Genomic DNA, 19,277 nt, shown 5'->3' with positions numbered 1-19,277 from the left:
TATGTAATACCCTCTCGAGGGCCTTTAGGGGTATTCTGTATAAATAAATAAATAAATAAATAAATTAGACACCGCATTCTGTACGGTGTCTCATTGCACTGCCATTTGTTGATTAACCCTTAGACATGTTCTTTCTGATTGGACTACACAGCCTCAGGAAAACGCGCATGATAGGCCAACATTGTGAATCTGCTGTTTCTCCAAAAGTCCATTTCAGCACAATGATTGTTCATCTAAAGGAATTGTATGCCCAGACCGAGCTTGAACCGGAGTGTCAACCATGGTTGCCAAAGGGGAAACGAAGAGCACAGCACTAGGAGGGCACTGTGCTCTTCGTTTCCCCTTTTTCTAGTGCATCATTGCCTAGGTGTGCCGCGTTATGATGTAGTAGTGATGTGCTCTGCGTTCCGTCTTTTCTTGTGCTTGGTTTAGGTTGCTTCACTGCAATAAATACTGTGTTTAAGAAAAAAAAAGCGGCGATAGCGTACTGCTCTCGTGCAGTGGCCACCGAAGCTGATCTGTTCGCGCCGCCACGGGTTCGACTCTCAGTCGTAGATACTGATGTGATTTCTTTCGGCTAGACTCTGAACCTCCGGACATGCATCGGCAAGAGACGATTTTGCAAGGCTCTGATCCTCCGGATTAGTGCTTTCACCCTAATAAGTCTCCTAAACTTCCTCGGCCAGAAATTCGCACGCATGACAAAGATTCGTGCTTTTCGTCGCGTTGCAATACGAATTCTGGGCCTGATGTAAAAAAGCCCTGAGAGCGAGGCGCCGACGCAGCGCGTTCAACGAGTTTAGTGGCGCTCGACTGCACTTATCTCGGGCGAAAGGACGCACGGCGAACCCTAAAAAGCAGCGTCGTCCAGGTCTGATTGCATGCTAGGAGCGTTGCACTGCGGCCCGCGTTGCAGTGAGTTGAGCCACGGCGACGAACTGAAAACTAGGGGTGTGCGAATATCAAAATTTTCGAATACGAATCGAATACGAATACTTGGTTCCGAATATCGAATCGAATATCGAATAATCAAGGACAGACGCATTTAACCACAACAACACATTTATTTGAGTTCCCAAGAACATCACAGTTCAACTATCAGTGATGAAACGAGCACAAAAGGTGTGTGTGGCTGCACAAAAAGTATCAAAGTCTCGAAAATTGTTTTTAGAAGAGTGGAAATATCAGAGAAGATGGCTAGTACACAGCATTGATCAAGGCTAGCTTGCCATAAGCACAAAAGCGCGTTGCTGGGATGAACATAAAAGGTTGTCGTGAAGGAAAACCGGCTGCTCCACATGGTCAGGCAGAAGTAGTCCCCTTCTAGCTGAAACGACTTCTCCAGCCACAGAAAATGCCCTATTAATTGGCACTGAACTGGCTCGTATTGCGAGGTATTTCGTGCACAGCTCTGACTACACCAGCTTCGCAGGTATAGCCACAAAGAAGCTCACCAGTGCAGTCAGCTAATGCATGGCCCGACGTTACGCATTGTTCTGGGCGCTGCCATGTTGTTATGTCTCTGTCGATAGGACTTGCGGACCGAAATGAACGCCGGTGCTCGCAATTGAATATTCGGCTAGATACGAATATTCGCGTCGTGTCGCATATTCGAAACAACACGAATACTTGGACTTCGAATCGAATACGAATACTAAAAATATAATATTCAAATTATATTCGAAAATTTCGAATATTCGCACACCCCTATTGAAAACTAACCTCCGGTTATCGGAAACGAACGCTAAGTGGACCCCGACGCCTCGGGTTGCCAAGCAAACGTTCGCGGCGACATTGGGTCAGTGCCGTTCAACTGTGCCTGGCAAGGAGCGCTCCGCCGACGAGCGTCAGAATGCTGAAATGGCAACGGATCGTCAACTGCAAGGTTGTGAAACTGAAAAAACGAAAAACAGGCCACCGGCTCTGAAGGTGCGCTTGTGGTGAGTATAGATGTGAAAGCCTGAAAAAACACTGCAGTTTTGGGGAAAAAAAAACGTTTTTTTTTTTTCGTTTTTTTTTCATACGAGAAAAAAATGGAAAGAAACATCGAAAATTTCAAAATGCAATTTCAAGGTTTTATGATTGCTTGTTTTTAGTTTAGGTTTTTGCTTTTGCTTTGAAAACCATTAAAGCGTGCATCGTTGAACTATTGGAGAGCAGTCGTCATCGCCGGTGCCAGATAGTGCTTTTAAAGCGTTCGTGCTGCGAGTACGCGGTTTGAAGGCCAGGTCACATATAAGATCCAGGCTTAACTTAAAAACACACTAATACTTGAACTCACGTCTGAAGTAGAACAAAATGAATGCAAATTCTACAGCGCTACACGCACGGCATAAATAACATAGGCTGCTGTGCACGTAAGCGGTTTTAGCCAAATACAAGCCCAGCTTCTTGATTTCCAACGTAGCAGAGTACAAGACATCCGCAGGAATTTGGTCCAGGACAGGGTCTTCAGCGAAGCACGTGGCCCCATCTACATGGTGGAAAGGCCTTTGCACCAACCAGCAGCTAACTCGTCTGGCTTGCCGACTGCTGCAGATATCACCATCATCCGCCAGCTCCGAACGAAACTGGTCCCATTTCGGAAACGTCCATACAAGGATTCGCAACAGGCTTTCAGGGGAACGCGTTCGAAAGCTTGTGTATGTGCAGTCAAACCTAGCTTGTGGACACAGCTTCAATCCGTGCTGCTGCGCGTAGTGCCGCATCCAGCAACAGTGACTCTGAGTCCGATATGGAATGACTTATAGATCAGTTTTCATGTTCCCTTTCTCGGTGCAATAGAACAAGAAGTTCGTTCCACAAATATGATATTTATACCTCCATAATCGCCATAAGTGCATATCATTACTTATCTTCTCGGTGCAATAGAACAAGAAGTTCGTTTCACAATATGACATCTATAACTGCATATTCGACTGAACTTCGGAGAATTATTATTGATCGTTGTGCTGTTGCAGATAAATCTTTTTGTCAGGTTTTGCAAAATTTCCAATTTTTCATGAAAAAAACCCTGAAAAAAACGGTTTTTTTCATGCCATTCCAAACTTCTTGAAATTTTACATCCCTAGCACTGGTGAATCATGCACGAAAGGGCTCTCAGTTCCACTCTCACTAGCCGCCGCGGTGGCTCAGTGGTTATGGTGCTAGGCTACTGACCCGAAGGACGCGGGTTCGAACCCGGCCGCAGCGGTCGCGTTTCGGTGGCGGCGAAATGCTAGAGGTCTGTGTACTGTGCGTTGTCAGTGCACTTTAAAGAACCCCAGGGGGTCGAAATTTGTGGAGCCCTCCACTCCGGCGTCTGCGTAGCCTGAGTCGATTTGGGACGTTAAACCCCATAAACCAAACCATTCTCACCGTCTCCCCTTTCTTTTTTGGACGATGCCCGTCCTGAATGGCTCCAAGTGGCGCACTCCTTACTACACGATATGTGATATACATGAAGCGCGTTGGTGGGCTAGTTTATGTTACATTGTCACTAGAAGAGTATAACTGATTGCTATTTATTTTCAGACGAGCACACATACAGCCACGGCATGTGCCGTGCATTCCTCAGGTACGTTTTTTTTGCTCTTGTTCGTGGAATTCAAGGCGCCAGTGGAAGAGTATTCAAGAATGGAAGCGATCATTTGTTCAACGACAACCAGTGGAACACTGATTGCAGCCAAAACACCCGGCGCCCAACAGCGCCGCAAAAAAACGTGATTCGTGCCACTAAAAGCAGTGCCGAAGAAAACTGCCACGTGCAAGCTCCCAAAGAAACATCAGTCGCGATATACTTCGTAAGCAAATCAAGTTTCACACCTGTTGAGCTCCATAACAAGCCGACGGAACTAAACACGAGATCAATCAACGTTTGCACTCGAACATGGGCAGAAGCCGGCATCAAGGTGCCGGCTTTGTTCTGCAGAGGCGGGAAGGAGAGCTTCTATCTCTAGACCGAGGAGCCTGTGCTTGCTAAGCGTATCTCGGAAAACCCCACACGTACTACTGGAACCGTGCGCCCCTCCAGTGCTTCTAATCTACATGACGCGTATAACATGTCGATGAAACATTGCTGAACATAGGCAATTCTGCGTATTCAGCCGAATGAATCAGTTAACCCATAAAGAAAATCTTATCGCGGCAGCCTCTAAAACGGCGAATTTCAACAGCAGCCGCGCGTACGATAGCGAGCGCGACTTTATCGTCGTCGGTCGCTGTACAGGACGTGCTCAGTACAAGACACCTGCATGCTTCGACGATCGAATGACCTCACAAAGGCTACCTCTGCCGTCTCTTTACACGAACGTTATCAACAACTGCTGAAGCTGGGAAGCGCGAAAAAGGCACAACCGAGTAGGTCGCCGGCGGATGCATGACTGGACAACTAAGTAATAACATTCGCATCTCTCGCGGCCTTCCTTCCATAAAAAAAAAAAAAAAAAAATTAGGTATATTGTTCCCACCATCGCATACCGCTGTGGAGTGATGGTGTTGTTTGCTAACTAAGCTGTCGCACCACAAAACAATATCGGTGCTCGGCTGCTGACCCGAAAGACGGGGGTTCGATCCCGGCCACGGCAGTTGAATTTCGATGGAGGCGAAATTCTAGAGGCCCGTGTACTGTGCGATGCCAGTGCACGTTAAAGAACCCCAGGTGGTCGAAATTTCCGGAGCCCTTCACTACGGCGTCTCTCATAGCCTGAACGCTTTGGGACGTTAAACCCCACAAACCAGAAACCACCACAAAACAATATCCTCTGTGTAGTGTCGCGAATCTGAGTCCATTTGCAGCATTTAGTAGCGTCGGGCGCTAACTTCACCTGTTGGCAAGATGAGCGCGTCCTGCAAGAAGAGCCTGCACTTGCAGTCGCGGAAACGAATAACAATAGCCGGGAAAACCATGGTCCTTAAACGCACGCCAGCGGTAGCGAGAGAGGCCAAGTATGGAGGGAGGCTGGATACGATGCGTAGATCCACACCGCTGCTGGTGGTCAGTAAAGACGCAACGAAAATCATGCACGCGCCAAGTTTGCTGCGTTTGGTCTTCTCAACGCCCTGCCGCTCGCGAGAAATTAGCTAGGTTCCCTGCATAATGAGCACTCAACGAAAACGTCCGAAACACGTATCACCGAGACGGCTGTCAACTGCGCCTCTGACACGTATTTTATACCCGTCATGCCTTTACATACTGTATAAATAGTGGAGCTGATACCTTGCTTAGAGCAGTCCTCAAAAAACAAATTAATGCAAACAATTTCATTTCAGCCCCTGTGCTTTGACTGCAAACGCCGTTCTGTTCCTTTCTTTTTCTCTAAGAAGAAACCCCACCACAATGCTATAGCGCAGGCGAGTCTACAACGTTAGAAGGGGAAGGCTTCGTCATCTTGGAGAAGAAAGATGGGAGGTAATTTTCCGCTTGAGTTCTTCCCCAAGTCATGGCCGTCCACGGTGACGAGGCCGCTGCCCGAACTTGACGCATTACTTCATCGCGTATTTGCCGAAGCGCATCACAGACAAACCTACACAAAAAAAGAAAATAACGTAACACACTTTCAAACAGGCGCTGAGCGCTGGAACCACAAAGGAAAAGGCTCGGTACGCATTTTCAGGAAACCTGCAAGACGCAGAGGTGTCCACCATTTGTTTTGAACGATGGCATTACTTAAGCGCACCCTCCAGAAGCCCCCACCCACTAGAAGCACACGCAGTGCCAGAATTGAAAAGCGATGGCTAAATATAATTCAAAGACGCAATGAGGAGGCGATCGATGTAAAAGCGAAGTGTACAACCAATATTTCTACCCCAAATTTGACGCTCCACATCGTATGATCGCCTGCGAATTTTTTGCCCGCCTGTATTCAGGACAACCTCGCTCCAAACCGCAATATCTTGTCACGCATCTAACAGTACTGGGTGAGCCACTAACAGGCAGTGTGCTTGTCGCGATCGAATGTCAATGTAAACTGTGAATAATACCATAAGGTTTTTGAACATAAGCAACTGAAAAAAAAAAAAGAGAGAGAAAATAAAGGCGAAAAAATACAGTACCGAACCAATGGCCTTGAGCATTATCTGACGGCTCTCTTTGGCGTTGGTCAAATGTTTGGGGGAATCCCCCAAGGTGGAGTAAATTTGTAATAAGGGAGTAATTACTCATTGGCATCCACCCAAGCGATGCCATACGGCTACAAAGGAAAGCTATACAGCTTTCTCAGAAACTTTGTAGTTAAAGAAAAATTCGTCCTGGCGCCGTAGACGAGGAAAAAGAAAGGAATATACGGCAGTTCGTGTGCGTGACTCACCACCGCATTATCACTACATTAACAATTTGGCATGGAAAAGCCCAAGTGAAGCACAGGATAACCGATGTCATTGGGGTCTGTATCGCGCGTACAGGTACCAGTACAAAGTGCATGCGTTGTTGCATGCTCGTACCAACGATTCCTGCCCACATGCGGGAGAGAGGCATGCGTCTAGCTTTTTTCAGTGCAACTTTCCTCCGGAGCAACGGTCACCTCATACTATTTCAGGCAGAATCCGCAACTAAAAATCAGATAACTTTCGACAGTGAGCGCGAGCTAAGAGGTTCCGTTCATTTTGCTAGTACCTGTATGTGTGTAAACAAATACGGTCCCCGTTTGCGACCAGAACAATGCTATTCAGAACGAAGCGGGAAGTACTGCCTTTTAACCCATTCATATGATGTCCGCTGCGTACAACGTGCGCATTTCGCGCCACAGGTGCAATGACGTCTCGAAGGACGTGCGCGCCCTTCAGCGATTTTCTGTTGTATTCCTCTATCCTGAGGAAAAGACGCAGCAAGGGGCGCGACAGCCGGAGCCGACGTGGGTGCGAACGGCTCCTGCTTCAGCGGCGTTGCGCACTGCAGACACAGCGATGAGTAATTCCGCCGAGACAGAAAAAACCCACACCTCGCTCCGTTCGCCATATATCGGTGTGCAGCAGTCTTATCGCCAAGTGGGTGACACACGCTCTGCTATCGGTTGTAGCCCATGAATAATTACTGACGTTTTGGGAAATACTGGGATGCCTTCCACACTGACCCGTCGACCTCCTCGTCGTAAGAGCACGTAAGCATTATCTGCAGTCACGTGTCAAATGCCAAAACCGTTATGCACGGCGAATTTTCGAAGGAGAGGCGGCGTCCGACAGTGTGTCTCGCACTTCTGGGAATAGAGCACAGCCACCGGAGATCGACGCTTAGCAGCGAGCAGAGTGCGCTGCGCTCGCCAAACGCTCCTCGCTCTATAACGGGCCGTGACTGGCCAGATCCTACGCTGGGCTATCACTGTTGTTGGGGTGACGGGAGCGAGAACGAGTCAGGGGCTGTTTATGAGTGCGAGGTGACCTGATAGCTAATGCATACATCCGCCATTTCATTCGCTTACGCGAGATAAAGGCACAGACTGTAAAATAGTCCAAGTCAGACAGAAATTACCCGAGAACTGCGCGTACAGGAGCTGGGCATGCAGCACATAGCTGGGCGACCTCAGTTCAGGAATCCTATTCCAATTCTATTTCCTTTTCACAGCTCTTACCCCTCATGCGGATGACAAAAAAGTCGGTGCAAACTGATCAATTCGCGCTAAAAGGCACAGACACACGAAAACACAAACGGACGAAGCGCTTCGTCCGTTTGTGTTTTCGTGTGTCTGTGCCTTTTAACGCGGATTGATCAGTATGAAGCACCAACTAGCCCCCGCTCTTGCATTGTCGGTGCAAAGGATTTCTCTCAATATTATTCCCTTTATGCTCTGTCCTTATGCTCTGTCGAAGGCTGCCGCTAAACAGGACCAAAGGTCGGCGTGATGTCAGATATCGATACAGATCTATTCAATGTGCTAGTTTTTCTTTGCTTTTATTTCCTTGCTCGTTGTTTCTGCTTCAAGCGACGCTGCGCCCCGCATTCGCTCTTTTTTTTTTTGGCTGAAGCCTTACAAAGCGAGAGCAGAGAGCGAGAGCACAGCGTTGCGTCAACAAATGGCGAAAAAAAATTACAGAGGCATCAGATTAGAGCTGTTTTATTATCACAGCCGAGGAGAGAATAAGAGCGGGACTATGAACTACCTGTCCCTCCTCCATAACTACCAGTAATATATGCTCACAACTTTCGTTATGCTTGTGTGATAGCATTGCAACGAGTATGTTAAGCTATGTTCTCAGCATGGCATTCTCATGACTTCCGAAAATATTAAAAAATTGATTGATTGATTGATTGATTGATTGATTGATTGATTGATTGATTGATTGATTGATTGATTGATTGATTGATTGATTGATTGATTGATTGATTGATTGATTGATTGATTGATTGATTGATTGATTGATTGATTGAAATAAACCGCCAGGCGGTTATAGTGTTTACTTTCTTGACGCCGTGAGCGGCTGGCCGATGAAATGGAAGATGCCGAATTTTCAGAGAAACAAAAGAAACAGCAGACAACAATAGCTTAAGGCCCCTTTAAGTAGCAGAGAAAACGGCGATATACCTCTAGTTTACTTTGGCAGTCTTTCTGGAAACCCCATCAGCGTATGAGTCTCTTGAATGGAAAACAATTTTTAGTCAGAATTGTATACGGATGTTGAGAAGTGTACCTTAAGATAGGCTGTGGAGCTAGAGCATATAGTATTCATTTTCCCCAACCAGCACTGAAGCTTTAAAGTTGTTTGTGCCAGCTTATTCATATAGCTGACAGTACTTAGGGCACAAGTAGGCGAATGCAGAGGAAAATCTGTGCGACAAATTAGTACCCGTGCAGAAACTTGCGGTACAAAAGATTACTCGAATGATGGTAAAAAAAAATCACGATAATAGCTGTTTTTTGTGCTTTCTTGCCGAGCAACACGCTGCAAGCTTCTGCAAGCGTTCCGCTGCCTGATGGCGAGCTGCAAATTTCTAATCTCAGTTAGACGCCTAATTGTAATAGTTGAAAGCTTACCTCTGATTTTAGTAAACCAGCTTAGTAGTTAAGATATTTTCACTGTTTCTTGATGCCCGCCTTTGGTGAGAATTCTAAACCGTAGAAAACACTGTTTTGACTCGGCAGATATCTTTTGCCAACAGGCTCCGGTGGAACAGCCTGTATGATACTTGCTCCTTTTCGGTATGTAGCTAAAGGTGACTGCGGTATACTGAATATATAGCTGCAGTTATAACCGCTACAAAGAGAAAGCCCCTCAGGGCCCAGTCGTACCGTGCAGATGCCGACGTGAAGATGTCACTGCGTAGCGAATGCGTAAATCAGCGCCTGAATGCAAGAAAAAGGGAACGCCCTTCAGGTGCTCCCGAAAAAGCGGCACCTAAATTGGACTGGCTGCTCGTCTACCAAGAGCCTGGGGAAGAAACTATATGCAACGCTCCCAAAGCTGACCCAGCTGTGGAGATGCCACAGTGTACAGCCCTGTAAACGCCGGCGAAACCTGCTTCGAGGACACGTAATGGACCGGACCAATGTCACCACTGCGGCCTTCGGCCTTGGCTCCCTCGTCCACGGACCCGCTTTCTTGTCGTTATCCACTGAGCGAAGGGGCGCCGCTTCGGCTCCCTTTTGAATGGGACAGAGAGGAGAACGTTACAGCGTATTTAAGCGATACGTCCGGCTCGATCCCATCATCCTCGTTTTTCGATCCTCACTAAATGTTTGAGATGTACTGACCACTGTTATGTTTGTGTCACACTACCATGTGAATAGTCCTTGTATGCGTCTAAGTTATAAAAGTTCCATTTCCTAACAAAATACATCTGGCTTCGTCTCCTCACAAACCTTCTGCGACGACGCCCATACCTCGAGCCCTACTCCCCATCACATATCTATAGTCATTGCATAAAATTGTACTCAGAACATAAAATCATTACGAGTGGGCAATTTCAATGCCTGGTCCGAGTGCATCAAGTTTATAATCAAAAACTTTTAAATCATATTTGGTGAAGTCGTTCTTTGTTATCTTTAGTCGTTTTGAAGGACCTTATCTGGTGAACGCGGACGATATGCCGGAAAATAAATAAAACGCAACAAATGAAATCAAGTGAGCAAATGTGGCAATTTTGTTTTCATCATTGCGTTTATACGATGAAAGAGGCAAGCCCACAAGCCTGGCAAGCTACAAAGTCCAGCTCCGGGCCTGCACGGGGGCAGCTTCCTGCCGGAGCCTCTACTCGAACTCGACCAAAGGCTGGCGTTGGTAAGCTAAGCGCACAACAGACCACTGTGAGCCTCTCCCTGCTCTTCTCCGTTCTATGAAGTGTACTGGGACTCAGATACAGTTATGCAGCTCGGCTGCTCTATTATCGCCTCTTTTCCATTGTCAGTGCAAGCAGGGAAAGGTCCTGAACAGCGCCTACAGCACCAGTCAGTTCCGACCACTTGAGCATGATAAGTTACATGCTATATCCACGCCACTTTTTACGGACTATAAGTGGGCGTACTGTTATCAGATAGCGCTAAGTGCGCTGCTGGTGGCTGCGCGAAAAAAGCTCGGGGTGACGCCTAGCACGATGACGCAAATGGGGAAGGGCATAAGTAACTGTCATCATCGTCACCGATCACACCCGTCGGGCGCATTCGTTCTAAGTGCCCACGTGTTCGGAGGCAAAAGTCCTCATACAGTTTGTTAATAAACTAGAGGGAAAGCTGGCGGCGCTACCCTTCATCCACCGTGGAGAGGCGCAGGAATGCGGGTAAGACGAGGTTTTTTGCTTGGCTTGGCTAATTTTAGGCATAAAACGTGGATTCAGCCGTAATAATACGACTCTTCTCGAGGCAAACCTCGAAGAAATGCTGCGAAAGTTTGTATACCGGCCTAACAACGAACTTTCACTTGAGTTAAATCTATTGACGAAAGTAAAAAAGGCAGTAACTACCAATTTCGAGGTACAATCCATGCTGTCGGCCCAACACTAGCCAAGCCAAACACGAAATCTCTTCTTACCAGCATTCCCGCGGTGGATGAAGTGCTGTTTAAGAAACTTGCATAGCCGGTGGCGCCAGCTTTTTTTCTAGTTAATATTTTTGAAACACTATGGTAGTGATGCAGTTGGTTGAGGGGCCCGGATGAATCGAGGCCCGGCAAGCTTCTCCAACATCTGGAACGTAACACAGTAGCGCTCGACTCATCGGTGGTGGTTTGTTTTTCATGCGGCCGCACGTGAACGCGAGAAATGGGTCGAACGCGTCGCTAACGGCTAATAATAAAAGCAGACGAACGCCGCACAAATACGCATACAGGCTGGATGAGGCCAGTTCACTGATTGCGAGCTTACTTATTTATTTATTTTATTAATCTGAAGGCCAAGGCAATACAGGGAGGAGTAAGTCAAAAACTACAAAATTAAAAAAAAAATAACAATAGTCATGCTGCAATAAATTTTAGAATGTTAGCCAAGCAGCGCTTTATACGATGTTAGCAACAGTTGATTTTAAAGACACTGGTGTCTGTAATAGCACCGACAGAGGCGAGGCGGTGGTTCCACGCTGACCTAGTCTTTGGAAGCAAAAAGTTAAAATATGGATCAGTCCGGCAATTGGGTACGGCAGCCTTGAACTTGTCGCTGCGGGGTGAAATGTACGGTGGTGGCTGGAACCGGGAGGCACTAGATTCGAATTAAAATTGTAAATCTTATGAAATAAGCAGGGGCGGATCATTTTCGGTCAAGAGAAAGATCAGGTAAGTTGAGGTTAGACTTCATTATGAAGGCAGTCGCAGTACGTTGATAGTTTAATGGTATAAAACGTTCAGGACGATTTTGGGTGGCCTCGATATTGAGAATGAGCGCATTGTTGTGTGGACCCCAAATTGGACGCGGTAGGGTTTTAAAAAGCATCAGTCCCAAATCAGTATAGGTTAGTACTCTCATATATAATTAGGGGTTGGACTTTTCGGTTTAAATTTCTGAAAATTCGGCAGAATTTTTTTTTTACTTCAGAACGCAATGTTCGGTTTCTTTGGCGAAAATTATTTCCTACGGGCGAATTATAGATTTTTTTTTCTCATAAAAGGCGCCATTCCTGTGTATTCAAAAACCACTCGCAGCTTCTCTTTTCTGTATTGTCAGTCTGAGCATTCGGTTTGCCAGTAATAACGCAGATATGGTCTATAGTAAACCACGTATAGCTGTGTTTGCTTAAGAAAATGCTATCGTCAATAAAAAAAATATGTGCAGACGATCCATGCGATTCATGAGGCGAGATGCGTTAAGCAGCCGCTGCCGCTGGTGCACGGGTTCAGACCGTGTGAGCTAATGGCGTGGTACAGTCCGTCAGTCAGTGTGTGCCACAGCTTGACTCTCCCCGCCACTCGACTCTGATTGGCGAATGCGGTGTCCCTCTCTCCACCTGTCTCCTCCGACCTTCTTTTATCTCCCTACTCCCTCCTCTCTCCTGAAAGTGGACAGAGGGATTTTCTCTCCGCTTTTTCTACCACCCGAGGCTGCACACTCCAACGCCGGACACTTTTTGCTAATATGGGCATTCTAATGCTGACGCATTAAAAAGTAACGGATATTAAACGATGGAACCCTCAGACAAGACAAACAAAAAGGACGGAATTGAAGGAAAATCATACGAAGTGACGCGGTGAAGCTGCGACAGCGGGGGCTTTTGCTTTTCACTTCACATTGGTCGCCTTCCCACTGCGTGTTTGGTTTCACCGCCACCTTTAGAGCGCAGCTCTTAGAAGCGAGCGTTCGTGGGTTGAACCGCGTCGCGGCCGTCGGTGTAACCAAGCCATATCATGAATAAATAAAAATACACACTGCCGCGAACAGTTCAGCGTCGCTGGCAACGGCCTGAGAGCCCTAGGCTATCGCCACAGCCGAACACGCCTTACGTTAAACTGCAACACACTCTCGCGCTGTGATTGCACATGGTCGTCTTCTTCTACTAATACTGGTATCGAACTAATATGCACATTCTCGCGCGCTGTGAATTGCACATCGTCGTCTTCTTGAACTATTGCTACTACCGAACTAATATGGTCGCCAGGCGTGCCGACGACCCAGCAAAACAAAACAATGAGCCCACAGAGCCTGAGACATCGACATAGCTGCGCTCAAATTTCGCATTAGGGAGAACCGCAACCGTACTCAGAATTTTTTTCGTTCCGCTGTTGCGTGGTCTTCTGGTGGGTGGTGAAATTTTGCATTGAATATGGGGCTGAGGCCTTCTGGGGGATGCAGGTGGGTGGAGTGGAAGTGGGCGTCTGGTTGGGTAGTGTGCTCATCTCATGGGCTTCTGCTGGGTTGAGGCTTTTGGAGGGTGAAGGGTGAGGTCTTCGGGTGGGCGAGGTAGGTTGAGACCTTCTGAAGGGTGCTTTGGAGAGTGGAGCTGGATGTGTGGGTGGATGGGTGAGTGGGTGGTGGGATCTTCTCACAGGCCTCTGGTCAATGAAGGCTCTTCGATGGTGAAGGTGGGTTTCGTTTCGCTGCTGCGTGGGCTTCTGGCTTGTGGAGGCTTATGGAGGGAGGCGATGGGTTGGCGCCTTTTGGAGGATGGAGGGTGGGGGGGGAGAGTGGAGGTAGGTGGATGGTGGGCTCCTCTCATGGGCCTCTGGAGCGCGTAGGTAGGTAGGTGGATGGCGGATAGCACTGCTTCAAGGCGGAGTCTTAACTTATTTGCTCTCAGAAGGTCCAACCCCTACACATTGTTAGCAGCAACTATACGACTGCGCCCTACAGAATACGATACGCTGTGCCTGCAGAACATTTCATGCTGCCACCTACTTTGAGCGACCAGATTTACTGCGAATTTTGCTAGTTGTTTAGTGGCGTTCCTGCACGCTTAGCGAGAGAAATTCTTGGTTGTGGTAAAATGGTTTTTTTCCACGAACAATATGCCTCAAACTTAAAGGAAATTTCTGTCAATATGGGGACAGTTCCTATGCGCTTTAAAATTCGATCGATGTGCACTTATGCTCTCCTGATGCGAACCAACACAGTGCGCTCCCAATACGTACTTTTATACTCCTATAAGAAAAAAAAATTACTTATACTATTTAGGCGCACTCTCGCCTCTGGAATTTTTTTCTGAGCGGCGGGTTTTGGGTGGCGTGATAATTAGCTGCATCAACTCAAAATTACTTAAAATTTTTATTACCAATCCTGGAGCCGTTATCCCGAGCACATATTACTCACATATGAAGATTCTAGCTATATGCAGAACTGCAAGCGTGCACAGCCCATGCAAAGGAAGCAAATGAGCTTACAGTGCTGAGCAAATTTCTTTAAAAAAAATCATGCTGCGAATAAAACACAAATTCCATTGTGCACGCTTTCTGCCGTGGTTCTTTCACCCGTTTCCCTCGTTCCGGGAGCTGAAACCGTTTGGAAGAGAAAAATGCCACGGAAGATGCACAACTCCCGCTCGCGGGTCCTCGCTCAGCGAAGAGAGGATGGGCTTGTTGTTGAAAGTCGGCACCATGTTAAGAGAACCAAGTTATTTTTTAACGCTTGGAGGCGGCGTACTTCAGAACGTAATGTATTTCTTTCTGAATATATTTGTAGAGCAATACGAACCGATTCTTTCCGGCTCCAAGGTTGAGGTCGTTACTGGCGGCACCAGTCTTGTGCAGTATTGCCGGAAGTTTCTCCACCGTAGCGACAATTTCTATAACTAATGAATCAAGATCGACCATTCATGGCGTAGTTTTTGTCCGAACAGCAGCCCACACTCACTCACTTTTCGTATAAGCACCTGGGAAAGCCTCTAGATACCACCGTCGCCAATTGTGGACCAGTTCAGTTCCTGAAGGTATTCTAGTAGAAGCTGGAAACCCTGCTTCTGTAATTCACCACAAACATCGCACGATGGACGCAGAGGTAAACATGTGAGGCCTGCCTTATGCATTCATGCTGCAATCCGAGCAGGGCCTGTGCAGATTCTGTATAGCAGCGTGTCGTCTGCCTTCTTTTAAACCCTTTGGTGACAGAGGGCTTACCGGGCCGAGACCACAGTGACTTAAAATTGCTTGTCACTTATTTCTGGCTCCGCTCGGGCAGTTGCCCGTGGGGTAGGCATCGATCCTGTTTCTCAACTTACGAAAAAAATGGAATGGACCATTCGGTGTCCTTTAAAAAAAGAAAAAACTGCCACAAACTATCGATAAAACGGTTTAAACTTTACGTGCGCACAGTTTTCACTGTTAATTGTGTGACGAACGGTTATTTTACTGTCGCTACCACTTGCGTTCTCTATCCAACCCTGTATTGATAAGGACCCTTGGGCTCTGTTTTGCAGGGCCGCATTTTTGAACCTATAGCTCAGAGTAACCAAGCTCCTTACCTTCGTACTTGTAGCCGTAGCCGCCTCCATCTCCCGACAGGGTGTGTGGTACAATAGGGTAGTTGGACTCGGTCGCCAGGGCCCCGACCTGTCGCAGCCGCTCCTGCAGCTCCAGCGAGTGGCGCTCCTTCTCCATCCTCTCCCTGCTCGGGGGTTCGAACTGCGCGGTCCGGTACCTCTCGGCGGCCGCCCTCTGCTCGCGGTCCGCCCTGCGCTCCTCGTCGATCCAGCGCCTCAGGTCGTCCCCGGTCAGCCCCAGGCTGGCGCCAGTCTCCATAAGCGCCTCGAGCTCCATAGCACGTGAACGGCGGTCGTCTGCGCCGCTGCCTCGGGTGGATCGAAAGTGGTCCGAGCGCTGCCTTCTTCGAGCGCTTAACGGCTATTTGCTTCTAGCTAGTCTTTGCACTCACTGTCTTGCGCTGTCTGTATACGATGCTAGTCGTTTGGTTTGGCGCCTTGTCGAGATTTGACCGAAGTTTGGTAAGGAGCGCTCAGTTCGCCGGTCAGTCTCTTTTCCCTTTTTAATGCGTAGTAAGCACACCTCTCTCCGCAGATGCAAGTGGTCGCTCCTTTACGCCTTCTCGCTTCTGCTCTTTTGCTCTCGTAGCCTGTTGCCTTCTCTGATATTTTTTTTATACTGTCACGCCTCTCCTATGCTCCGCGCACGTTTTCCATGAACACCTTCTGTTGGTGCTTGTACTGTTTTATTGTCTTTTTTTTTAAGAAAGAGGGGGAGGGGGGCGCGCGCCTTCCCACCTTTCGAGGTTCAAGAACTACGCGGTCCGGCTATCCTGACGAGAAGTGCAAGCCAGTCGATTTTTTCGGTGGTCGTGGAAGACAGCAGAATGTCCCCCTTGGCTGGAAAAGAAAGGCGCAGGAAAGGGAATTAACGACGCGTGAACATTTACTGCCTCTACTTTAATTTGCGTGTTCGTAAACATAACGCACACGGCTACGTTTATTTCCCATTTCAGCACTGGAAGTGCCCTGGTTAGGTGCCCATGCCTTTAGCCCCAATGAAAAGTACGCTCTTTCTATTCGGGTTATTCGTGTCTCTACAGCCTCAGAATTCGCTGTTCTGTGAAAGAATAAAATTTTGCTGGACGAACTACTTTTAAAAAATTATTGTATTGGCTACCTGTGGATATCAGCCAGGTAATCGTCTTTGGCCTTTCTTTGGATGACTTCTCTTCCTTTACTTCTATTATTTCCAGTATGCTTAAAGCTAGAATAATGCACTTTTCTGCTGTCCGCCGTGAACTACTGTAGTAACCAATACCCTTTCTTACTTTCTTATAACCTGTCATTAACAGCTCTAAAATTAAACAAATTTGCGTCGAAGAAATTAGTTACCATATTTACAGATATCTGCGGCTGGAGTAGAAAGAAAGCAGGCATTTTAGTTTTAGTATAGGTTGCTCGCAGCATGCAGTCACCCGGTTCCTCTCACTTTCGCTGACCCGGTGCTTAAAAGGTCACTCATGAAAGGTGAGAAACAATGCAGTTTTTTTCCGGCGCTGGTAGTTTCCGCGTTTCAGCTTTCTTTTAACCTTCAATTCTGCTCCTTTCTGTCTTTGCCTGTGCAGAGACCGGTTTGCTCAGAGGCGTGTCGATCCTGTTTTGCACGTGCTGACCAGTAGTTCGAGGCATAGCGGCTGAACATGTAGCATGCATGCGATAATTTTACCGAGGAGAAAGCAGTGAAGTGGATGTGCAGAACCATCTTTCATTTACCCAGAATTTCTGCAGCGCATTTGCATTGTTTACACCTGTTGACGTTCATCTGCGCGTTTCTTTTCGCCAAGCTCTGGGGAGCTGCACCCCCCCCCCCCCCCCCCCCTTCCCCATCGCCAGCTTTTACGGAGTGCACCCCCCCCCCCCCCCTCCCCCTTCGGTCCGTGCACTTTAATAATGGGAGGAGCATCTTGTTCAACGTTTCTCACATTTGATTCTACCAATGACGAACTGAGGACATGTAAAAGTGTAGAATTCCACTTGCATCTGGGCCCCTCCACCTGTACGGCGGCAACGATTTCAGCGTGACGTCTTTCCCAAATTGTTTACCACGAAGCCACAGAGCAGTAAACAGCCTCTTCTACTGCGGATCCACTGCCGCCTACGTTTTGAGTGCTTATCTCGATCTCGATATCGTTTTGTGTGCTTATATCGACCAGGAAGAGAAACTGAGCAGTGAGTGACGGCCGCACAAGAACTTTGTTTACGGCGTGCATTCAGACTTCTCTGTTCCGTTTTGTTCGCGCCACGGCCAAGCCGCGACTCCCGTGTCATTATCAGCGGCGGAAAGAACGCGACCGGCGCCGCGGCCTGTTCCCAGCAGCTTGGATGTCACCTCCAAAGAGCCGACGCTTGAGCGACTCGCAGATATACCCGCACCAAGCTGCCCTTCGACCGTGACCGGTCCTCCTGACCCTCTCCCACGGCTACGTGATGTGACGTCATAACATAGGGGCAATAGGAGGGGGGGGGGGGGGGGGGGGAGCTGCTGAACACTGGCTTTACAGCGCACCACCAAGCTGTATCAGCTCTCTCTCGTCCACAACCCCTAAGCTGTAACCTCTTGAACATAAAACTCTGGCGCTTTCTGAAAGTTCGGATCTCCGTTTCCTCGGGCACGACACCAAGCCGGAGATGCCGATGTCGATAACCCAGTCCGAAGTTACTAACAACGGCCATCACAAATCGTTTTCTTTAAGCTGAAGAACTGCTTTTTTGCGTATTCGCAAGTGGGGTGATTTCATATTTGCGGGCTCGTTAGGGTATATGCGTAAAAGACAACAGTCCTTGATGCCGAGAAAAATGCTGCATCATTTTTTTTTTATCTTTGCAGGAGGAGGTTGATTGTGCATTCATTTAGGTAGCAGGCTTTAACAGGAAGTGGAATAAAAGTAAAACTTTCTTGTAAGTTGTGGGGTTTATCATCCTGAAGCGACACATGGGTTGTGAGGGACGCCGTAGTGGAGGGCTCTAGATTAATTTTTAACACCTAGTGTTCTTCAATGTGTGTTAGCATCACATCACGTCAGCGGTGAGAACCGGACTCACGATCTCCGCATCCGTTGTAGCTCAGCTGGCACAGCACAGCTAGACACCTTCAGAAGTGGAAGGGGAGACAGCGACCAGTCGTTGGTGATTTATGTAAAGCATCGCCTGGAGCACGTGGAGGTCATGGAGTGATGTTCCGCGCCGTAGCCGAAAATTCCCTCAATAAGGCCTAAAAAGGTCTACTTCAGGGCCCCCCCTGTAGCAGCTTGAAAACTCCGTCAGTTTGAAAAAAGTCAGAGAATTTCTGTCATTAAAATTCCCCGAAACTCCGTAAAATTTCTCTTTTCGCTAAGTTTCCTGACAAAAGAAAAATTCTCCGAATGGAACATAGCTGATGGATTCAGTTCCCGCCGATGGCTTTTTGTCTCTTCTACTTTGTGTCAGCTTATCTCTGGCCTTAAAGGACAACTGCACCACTTTTTGAGAATTTCGCGATATTCAAGAACTCAAATATATATAGGTTGTAGGTTAAGAATGCCAAGTGTTTTTACTCTAGCATTTAAAATACCGATGTAATTGACGATTGAATTTTGTGCTTCTCCTCAATGCATAAGAGGAGCGTGGGGAAGTTTATTGTGACGTCATGGAAGATATGATTTCGCTGCCGTCAGCCGCACCCTACAGTGCCTCGTTGGATGCTGCCAAGCAATGTTCGGCGGACTTTGCCTTCGGTGGCGTTGGCTCCTTTCCTTCCAAGCAGAGGTTTGTTTATGCGTTGGAAATGTACCGATACCTTCGATAATGTCATTGTGCGCCCCAACTTGGCGTTGTGCGCTGCGGAGAAGCTTAAAGGCCATCGCGATTTTAGTCGGCGGTTACGTCACCATTTCAAATGCTAGCCCAAATGAACTTCGCATGCTTTACCGGCAAGTTTCACACATTCGACCCTTTTAACCTCGTCGATTTCTAAAACTTATGCAGTTGCCCTTTAAA

At 47.6% G+C, this 19,277-nt stretch overlaps 1 protein-coding gene across 4 annotated transcripts in view; it reads right to left on the bottom strand.

The window, feature by feature from the left end:
• LOC149351765 (stomatin-like) overlaps positions 1-19,277 on the bottom strand; it is a 104,944-nt gene that overhangs the window by 60,147 nt on the left and 25,520 nt on the right. For all 4 annotated transcript variants that reach the window (XR_016290649.1, XM_089581101.1, XM_089581102.1 and 1 more), the window contains exon 3: positions 15,282-16,139. Coding sequence is in view for 3 of the 4 variants with exons in the window: in XM_089581101.1 (XP_089437227.1) it covers positions 15,282-15,576 (295 nt within the window). In the remaining variant the exon portion in view is untranslated. The remainder of the gene's footprint in view (positions 1-15,281; positions 16,140-19,277) is intronic.

This window comes from Amblyomma mixtum, chromosome 3 (assembly GCF_055824585.1).
Source record: "Amblyomma mixtum isolate Tamu chromosome 3, ASM5582458v1, whole genome shotgun sequence".
NCBI lineage: Eukaryota > Metazoa > Arthropoda > Arachnida > Ixodida > Ixodidae > Amblyomma > Amblyomma mixtum.
Note: the sequence above shows the minus strand (reverse complement) of the source record. Positions and strands in the feature narration are given on the sequence as shown.